The sequence below is a fragment of the Podarcis erhardii genome (genome assembly GCF_964252035.2).
Source record: "Podarcis erhardii genome assembly, chromosome: Z".
Taxonomy (NCBI): Eukaryota; Metazoa; Chordata; class Lepidosauria; order Squamata; family Lacertidae; genus Podarcis; species Podarcis erhardii.
The window spans coordinates 35,065,662-35,075,168 of record NC_138504.1 but is presented as its reverse complement, the minus strand read 5'-3'; the positions used below and the strand labels follow the sequence as shown (position 1 = coordinate 35,075,168).

The following is a 9,507-nucleotide window of genomic DNA, read 5'->3' as shown; positions in this document are numbered from 1 at the left end:
TTTGGAGGCTGATTTCTTTAGTATCAGGGCCAGCCAGCAGAAGACATTTGGGTGCCTGAGGTGAACCCCAAAATGGCATCCCCCCACCCACCACGGAAGACATCAGGATCTGGTGCTCCTGTGGGTTCTGCCACCCGAGGCAGTTGTCACACCTTGCCTCATGGGTGGGCCGCCCTGCTTAGTATTATTGCTACGGTGGGTACTTGTTTTGGAGACAGGAGTGTCTGGCGTGCTCTGGTCCATGGGGTCACGAAGAGTAGGGCACGACTAAGCAACAACAGTACTTGTTTTGTGGCAGAGCTGATCGACCCTGTAGCGGGTCTAGTGACCCCCACCAGTCGCAAGACCAACGCGGTATAGCCCGTCTTAGCCTCCTGTTCGAAAACATTGCCCCTTTAAGAAGTCGGCACGACCGACGAAGGCGGGGCTACAGTGTCTCTTTTTGCTCCGCCTCGAACGTTCTGTCCCACTCGCACCTTCCCTGACATTCTGCTGATCGAACGTTTCGTTCCATTCACACTTTTTTCTCATTTTCGGCGTTCCGCTGATCGGACGTTCCATCCCCATTCACACTCTCCCACCCGCAGAACCGGGAGTCCTCGTGTCTATAGCATCCGCTTGCAAGCTGCTGCTGGGTCGCTTCCGCCAAGCGGAGCGGATGAAATGAGGCGCTTCTTCAGCGGCAGCCGGTGGCTGGTGCCGGCGGCCTCCCTGGCTCTCGGGGTGGGCTTGGGCGCCGGCTTGTCCAAGAGAGGGAGGCAGCCGAGCCAGCTGGGAGCGGAGGCGGAGGGGCTCCTCTCACGGCTGCCGGTCGTGCCGGTGGTTGCTGCCGCCACCACAACTTCGGATTTGGCTGCCCGAGGCGGCGTTGGCGACTCGGGGGATCTGGCCAAGTACGGCTTGCCGGGGCTGTCCCTGCTGCGGACCCGGGAGTCCTACGTGCTGTGCTACGACCCGCGGGCTCGTAGCGCCCTCTGGGTGGTGGAGCAGCTAAACCCGGCCACGCTGAGCGGCTCCTCGGACCGTGCTGCCTGCGACTTCCGTTCCGACGACTCGATTCACGAGTACCACCGCGCCACCAACGCGGATTACCGGGGCAGCGGCTTTGACCGGGGACATCTGGCGGCCGCCGCCAACCACCGCTGGAGCCAGAAGGCCATGGGGGACACGTTCTACTTGAGCAACGTCGCCCCCCAGGTAAGGGAGAGTGTATTGGATTGGCTTGTCTGAAGGCAGCGAGCGAGCTATGTTCCCTGGTCGCTCAAGTCCCTCTGTTAATGGTTGGACGGCTGGTCTTGTCCCCCCCCCCCCCAGCTGTGGCAATTGCACTCTGCATAGCCTCAGAGGCACTTCTTAGATATCGAGGAAATAAAGAGAATGCCTGTCCATGAGACTAAAGGCAGACCTACATTTGGCGGGCCCTGAAGCTTTAATTGTTATGGGGGCCCCTTTGCAAGAAGCAGTTATGTCTGGGTAGCCATTGTTTGTTTCTTCAATGGCATTGTTCCATGACAATCACCAGTTGTGTTTTTTATTTTTACTACATCTCAGATTTTGATTAAAATTGCCGAACTGGATTATCTCACATCTAAGTCACAGGAGTGAATATAAATTTCCTATGCCTTACAGTTTTTGAGTTGTGTGACTCAAATTAGGTCTACTAGACCTAATTTATTTTAAGCAATGTGAACTAAAGTCACTTCTGGGTCACCTCTGGGATTAGGTGCCCCACAGAGGCTTTTAAAAGGTGAGCATAGAGTTAAACATAGCACCACACACATATAGGCTGCTATGGAGTCAGGTGAGGTCCACCTAGTTCAGTGCTGTCTACTCTGACTGGCAGCAGCTTCTTTGGGGCTTCAAGCAAGGGACACTCCCAGCCTTTCCCAGGATTGAACCTGGGACCTTCTGCATGCCAGGCACGTGTTCTAACCAATGAGCAACAGTTCCCCCCCCCTTTGCCACCTTGTGGTTCTGCAACATTTGGACCACACCTAGCCTTTTAACTGCTTATCATCCTCACTTCAGCTACTGAACACATTATTTATTTTGCTTCTAGAATCCTCACCTGAATCAGAATGCTTGGAATAACCTGGAGAAATACTGCAGGAGCTTAACTAAATACAACAAGAATGTTTATGTCTGTACAGGACCACTTTTTCTACCCAGGTAATTAAGAAAAAACAAAAAAACTTACAGACTTTCCCCTCTGGTTTACTCTGCCAACAGCCCCCACCCCGCAATCACAGTTATTATTTTATGCAATAATAAAATATCGATTTTGTTAAATAAAAATCACAATATTGTTTCACATTTTTGTAAAAGGGGTGCTGGAATTCCCCCACATCATGGCTTCTAATCCCACCCCCACCCCCCAATTTCCCCATACAGGATGGAGGCAGATGGGAAGATGTACGTGAAATACCAGGTGATTGGGAAGAGCCACGTGGCCGTCCCCACACACTTCTTCAAGGTGCTCATCCTGGAGAAGTCAAGTGGGGAGATTGAGTTGCGCTCCTACGTCATGCCAAACAACCCCGTCAATGATAAGATTCCTCTGGAGAATTTCCTGGTCCCCATCGAGAGCATCGAGCGGGCCTCTGGCCTCCTCTTCGTCCCCAACATCCTCAAGAGGACCAGCAAGTTGAAAGCAATCTCTGCTGGAAGCAACTTGAAAGCAATCACAGCTGGAAGCACCACCTAAGGAAGTGATTCCTGAGACCTTGCAAACAGACACTTGCCAGGCAGCAAAAAGCAACTCTCTCTCTCAGCATTCTCAAGGAACAGTACCTGCTTCTCTCTAAAGACAAGAGGCAGTCATGGCCACCAACTTGGATTGCTTTCCTCTGCATGTGCTGTAAAGGGAAACTAGGGGCAGATGGGGCTTGTCAACCTGGGAAGGGAACCCATCTAGGAGAAGGAATCTCTGCTGCCTTGTGGGATGTCTTCAAGAGAAGAAAATGCTAAGGAGTAAACCCTATACAAATCCAGAGTGCGCCTCCTACTGGCAACTCCTGCAGCCAAGCTGGTACCAAACATATTGCTCTGCTTTCCTTTGGACCACTCCAGCGAGGCCGAGATGGGGGTCTTCCCATCTGGGCAGCCCAGGACAGCCCAGATATGCCCTCCAAGGAGGTCGCTTTGGTGCTGCTTAAGCAACACAAACAATGTGGGAGGCAGCAATTATGAGTTACTGGTCTCTGCAGCCACAGCTGGCACTGTGAGTCTCCAATAGTATGACTTCACCCCTGAAGGTGCCATCCATTGTATTTTGAGAAAGATGGGAGGCCAATAACAAGTATTCCTAAAAACCACTTAGCTGAAAGCCACTTCTGCAGTTTCCCCTCCTTTCTCACTGGAAGCTCCGTCACTGCCCAAGAGGGTGTCAGCAGGGGCACAGGGCTTTATCAGTTGTGGCTTCTCAGCTGTGGAATGTTCCTCCCCAGTGAGGTCTGCCTGGCACCATCATTAACATTATTTTGGCATCAGGTGAAAACTTCTCTCTCCTAGACATTTGCAGGATTAGGATGGTTTTGTTGATGGTACATTTTTTTGCTGCTGTTTTATAGGATGTATTTGTTCTGATTTTGCTTTACGCTATTAAAAATTATGCAAGTTCACTTGGAGGCTCGTGTGATAAGTGACTAATACACTGAAGTAGTATGATTATCATCATCATCATAGGAAAATATGTCAATAAGGGCTTGTATCCAATGCTAGTCCTACTCTGAGTAGACCCATTTAAAACAATGGGCATGACTAACTTAGATCCATTAATTTCAGTGCGTCTGTGCTGGATGATCTTAGTTTGGATTTGGATTTGATATCCCGCCTTTCACTCCCCTTCAGGAGTCTCAAAGCGGCTAACATTCTCCTTTCCCTTCCTCCCCCACAACAAACACTCTGTGAGGTGAGTGGGGCTGAGAGACTTCAAAGAAGTGTGACTGGCCCAAGGTCACCCAGCAGCTGCATGTGGAAGAGCGGAGACGCGAACCCGGTTCCCCAGATTACAAGACTACCGCTCTTAACCACTACACCGCACTGGTACAACCCAGTATTTAGCAGGAGAGAACTGATTTTCTGTCTGCCTGTAACAACCAGGCAAGTCTAAGAGCTGCCTGAACCACTGTTCAACACCTATTATTGGGGTGGGGGTGGCGGTCATCCACCATGTGCAGAGGGAGGCTGCAGGTTCTTGAATATTAGGAGGTGGCTGTGTTAAACTGCCAGCTAGCAATTTTATTGATTAGTGAGATAGGTTTTCCCTCGTCTGAAGCTTGAGGAAAAGCTATGTGAGCTGAAATTTCGTGTAAATGTGTGCGCGCACACAGTTCACAACAGTGGTTCCCAAACATTGTTTGGGCCAGCGCCCCACCCTCTGCTTCTATTAACTCATCCCTGGTGCCCCCTTGCCTATAAAAAGCGAACAGTTTGCACAACCCAATAAGGAAGATAATAACACAACAAAACAGTATATTCTTCATACCTTAAGAGCAACATACTGGCACTTGTAGCGAGGGTGTAGTTATGTACGCAGGTTCTGGAAGCAGGTTGTAATGGAGATTAGTATTAATGTTGGCACACAGGTCACACTGGATGCTAAGCTGTAGCCATTTTTGATGCTGCCAAGGCTGACTTATTTTCAACAAATAATTCTGCATCTGTTGGTTGCCACACATCTAGTGATCTAGTAGGAGGACACATGCTTTTTATTCTATGGATTATGGTTTTAAATAATCGCTGCCATTTCTGAAAACTGATTCATTAAATACATGCCACCAGGGGTGATGCAGATGCCTCCGACTTTGCTTCTGCTTGGGGGGCCATTTGTGATTTATATAACCAAATCTAAACTAATGGTTGGCACATTCCCACTAAATAGGAATTGGTTTGGCAAAATTAATGAATATTCAATGTTTGCTAGAAATATGAACCTTACATTCAGCTATGGAATATATCTTATATCATTCTTTATTTCCAAGCTTTCTGTGATTATTAGTTTATTATCTCATAATTTGATTCTTCATTTTTTCATGGCAGTTTTTAACTGCAGGTAATCTACATAATCTACATAATCAGCAGCCCTTTGCAACTTTTTTATCTATTAGGGCTGCTTGCTTTTAAGGAAAGAGCTGCTGCTGCTGTGATACCTTGTATGTATAAAATCACAGAATTGTAGAGTTGGAAGGGCCCCCAAGGGTCATCTAGTCCAACCCCCTGCAATGCAAGAACCTCAACTGAATTACATATGACGGATGACCATCCAACCTCTGCTTAAAAACCTCCAATGAAGGGGAGTCCACCTCCTTCCGAGGGTGTCCATTGCACTGTCAAACAGCATTTACTGTCAGAAAGTTATTGCTCATGGTTAGTTTTAATCTCCTTTATTGTAACTTGAATCCATTGGTTCAAGTCCTATCCTCCAGAGCTGGAGAAAACAAGGTTGCTTCATCCTCTATGTGACAGCCCTTGAGATATTTGAAGATGGCTATCATGTCTCCTCTCAGTCTCTTCTTAGCATACCCACCTCCTTCAACTGTTATAATCCGGGTTTCCCCAGCCACCCTGGGCGGCTCCCAACCGAATATTAAAAACAATACAGCGTCAGACATTAAAAACTTTCCTAAACAGGGCTGCCTTCAGTTGTCCTTTAAAAGTAAAATACAGTGGTGCCTCGCAAGACGAAATTAATCCGTTCCGTGAGGCTCTTCGTATAGCGGTTTTTTCGTCTTGCGAAGCAAGCCCATTGACAGCTTAGCGGATTAGCGCTATTAGCGGTTTAGCAGCTTTTAGCAGATCAGCTGATAAGCGGCTTAGGGCTTAGGAAAAGGGGGGGGGAACCCCGCAGGAACTCGCAAGACATTTTCGTCTTGCAAAGCAAGCCCATAGGGAAATTCGTTTTGCGAAGCGCCTCCAAAACGGAAAACCCTTTCGTCTAGCGGGTTTTCCGTCTTGCGAGGCGTTCGTCTTGCAGGGCACCACTGTAGTTGCTTATTGCCTTGACAACTACTGGAACGGCGTTCCACAGGGTGGGCGCCACTACCGAGAAGGCCCTCTGTCTGGTTCCCTGTAACTTCACTTCTTGCAGCATGGGAACCACCAGAAGGCCCTCGGTGCTGGACCTCAGTGTCCGGGCTGAAAGATGAGGATGGAGACGCTCCTTCAGATATACTGGACTGAGGCTATTTAGGGCTTTAAAGGTCAGCACCAACACTTTGAATTGTGCTTGGAAACGTACTGGGAGCCAATGAAAATTTTCCAGGACAGGTGTTATATGGTCTCAGTGGCCACTCCCAGTCACCAGTCTAGCTGCCGCATTCTGGATTAATTGCAGTTTCTAAGTCACCTTCAAAGTTAGCCCCACATAGATCACATTGCAGTAGTTCCTCATAAGGCTTGATTTCCAGACCGTTGATCATCTTGGTCACCCTCCTCTGCACACTTTCCAGCTTCTCAGTATCCTTCTTAAATCGTGACGCCCAGAACAGGACACAGTAGTTATTCCAGGGGTGGTCTGACCAAGGCCAGTACTATGGCTTCCCTTGATCTGGACACTAGACTTCTGTTGATGCAGCCTAGAGTAGCATTCACTTTTTTTGCTGCTGCATCACACAGTTGACTCATGTTCAGCTTGTGGTCTAATAAGACCCCAGTTCCTTTTCACATATACTACTGACAAGCCAGGTGTATATGATCATTTATATATATATATATATATATATATATATATATATATATATATATGCAGGTTTTAGTGTCCTCGGGTGTCTTCCCGTGTAAAAGTTGGGGTGTCTAGGCGACGTTTCGACGAGGTCTCACTCGTCATCTTCAGGCTGGTGCTTTCGGCTTCTTGTTACTGGAACAGAGCAGGATCTCAGTGTTTGAGTTCCTATAAATACTGTAGAGGGGGTGTGGTGTATAGCCTCCAATGTTCTGGGCAGAGAGGAAGTTCCCAGGCTAGTGTGCCTTTTCTTCTTTTGTTCCTTAATTACTTGAGAGATATCTTGAGTGATTTCTTGAGTGATATCCTGAGTACCACTTAGGTGGGTCATTAGGTGTGGATTAGTTGTTAAAGTCTTTGTGTCTTGACCTCTTGAACTTTGTGAAGAGTTTTCCTGAGAAGATGGCTGTACTGTACTTAGTTGTGCTCTGGCTTGGCTTCGTGTATAGGGGCGAGCTGTGGTTTTGTGGCTTGTGTCAGCCAGATCTGTGTAGGGATTGCAGGGGGGTGCAGCATCCGGAGGTGCCACCATGGATTGGCTACTGGATGGTGTCTGTAATTCATCTGTGGAGAGGGTCTGGGTTTGGGTCTGGTGTGGTTGATTGGTGTTGGCGTTCTGTGTGCCTCTGGATCTGGTGTCAGTTTTTGTGGGGAGGGCTAATTTCCAGATGTCTGGCAAGCGGGATGTGTCGTCACGCTTGTTCATGTTGTGAGGGTGTTTCTCTATCTCGATGGCTTCCATGATTATTCTCTTGTGGTGATGTTCCGTGTTAAAGAGCAATTTGGAATCTGCAAAATTAATTTTTTTCCTCCATAAACACAATATCAAAACAGCCTTTTGCACCAACCAAAAAATAGCCAATATCCTCAGAAACCCCAAGGATAAAATCCAGTTGGAAAACCAAGGGATCTATGAAATACCCTGCAAAGTCTGCCCAGCCACGTACATTGGACAAACAAACAGACGAATAAATGCACGTATCGCAGAACACAAGAATGCCGTCAAAAAAGAAGAAAAAACTTCCTCTCTTTTCCAACACATGAAAGAAACAGGACACGAAATTAATTTTGCAGATTCCAAATTGCTCTTTAACACGGAACATCACCACAAGAGAATAATCATGGAAGCCATCGAGATAGAGAAACACCCTCACAACATGAACAAGCGTGACGACACATCCCGCTTGCCAGACATCTGGAAATTAGCCCTCCCCACAAAAACTGACACCAGATCCAGAGGCACACAGAACGCCAACACCAATCAACCACACCAGACCCAAACCCAGACCCTCTCCACAGATGAATTACAGACACCATCCAGTAGCCAATCCATGGTGGCACCTCCGGATGCTGCACCCCCCTGCAATCCCTACACAGATCTGGCTGACACAAGCCACAAAACCACAGCTCGCCCCTATACACGAAGCCAAGCCAGAGCACAACTAAGTACAGTACAGCCATCTTCTCAGGAAAACTCTTCACAAAGTTCAAGAGGTCAAGACACAAAGACTTTAACAACTAATCCACACCTAATGACCCACCTAAGTGGTACTCAGGATATCACTCAAGAAATCACTCAAGATATCTCTCAAGTAATTAAGGAACAAAAGAAGAAAAGGCACACTAGCCTGGGAACTTCCTCTCTGCCCAGAACATTGGAGGCTATACACCACACCCCCTCTACAGTATTTATAGGAACTCAAACACTGAGATCCTGCTCTGTTCCAGTAACAAGAAGCCGAAAGCACCAGCCTGAAGATGACGAGTGAGACCTCGTCGAAACGTCGCCTAGACACCCCAACTTTTACACGGGAAGACACCCGAGGACACCAAAACCTGCATTCCTGTACCCGTGAAAATCTACGAAAGCATATATATATATATATATATATATATATATATATAACTTCTATTAATGCTTAATGGTTTAAATAATAATAAAACTACACCCCCCCAAAAAAAAAACCCTGCACAAAACCGAATTAAAACCATTTAATTTAATTCAACAAAATTGATGAACTTGATCCAGTGATACCAGCTATTTAACATCTGATAGTCCTTTTCGCTCTGCTAAGTAATCCCACTGCCCCCACCAGTGGGCAGTACTGCCCACTTGGGAACTACTGATTTACACCTTTAAAAGTTTGCCCGTTTAATTGCCAAGATACTCCTGGAATATCACATTAGGTCATACACTTGATACGTTTCTTCTTAAACTGTAGGTTGCTTGGGGTGGGGGGTGGAGATCAGATTCCTAGCAGTCTTAATTGTGTGGATAAAGTTGTTGCTCCTGTGTTAAACATGAATGTGGTTGCAACAGATTGCATTTGAGCTGGAGGGCATCATCCTCCAGTCAACTGCCACACTTAGCTCTTCACAAAAGTTCGAAGCAGATGCCTCCTTCTGAGAAGTGGCAGCTGAGCTAGACAGGCCAGTCTCCAAGTCCTTTCCCCCTCTGTTTATGTCTGGCTGCTCTCCAACCCATGGGTAGGCAAACTAAGGGCCGGGGCCTGGATCCAGCCCAACCATCTTCTCAATCCGGCCCGCGGATGGTCCGGGAATCACCGTGTTTTTACATGAGTAGAATGTGTGCTTTTATTTAAAATGCATCTCTGGGTTATTTGTGAGGCATAGGAATTCGTTCACCCCCCCAAATATAGTCTGCCCCCCCCACAAGGTCTGAGGGACAGTGGACCGGCCCCCTGCTGCAAAGGTTTGCTGACCCCTGCTCCCTGGCAGCAGGGAGTTGAGCTCCCAACAGAGAGAGAAGATGGTCCTACATCACA

The 9,507-nt window shown here is 47.6% G+C and overlaps 1 protein-coding gene across 1 annotated transcript; it reads left to right on the top strand.

Moving 5' to 3' along the window:
* The first annotated feature begins 374 nt into the window (after positions 1-374).
* Positions 375-3,620, top strand: ENDOG (endonuclease G). Its single transcript, XM_081848407.1, has 3 exons — positions 375-1,197; positions 2,060-2,169; positions 2,392-3,620. The coding sequence occupies exons 1-3, from the start codon at positions 664-666 to the stop codon at positions 2,702-2,704; spliced, it is 957 nt and encodes a 318-aa protein (XP_081704533.1). The 5' UTR covers positions 375-663; the 3' UTR covers positions 2,705-3,620.
* The last annotated feature ends 5,887 nt before the right edge of the window (positions 3,621-9,507 follow it).

Coding starts and splice junctions, on each gene's coding strand:
- ENDOG (XM_081848407.1), top strand. CDS start 664: ATGAGGCGCTTCTTCAGCGGCAGCCGGTGGCTGGTGCCGGCGGCCTCC. Junction 1,198..2,059: donor TGAGCAACGTCGCCCCCCAG/GTAAGGGAGAGT, acceptor TTTTGCTTCTAG/AATCCTCACCTGAATCAGAA. Junction 2,170..2,391: donor GGACCACTTTTTCTACCCAG/GTAATTAAGAAA, acceptor TTCCCCATACAG/GATGGAGGCAGATGGGAAGA.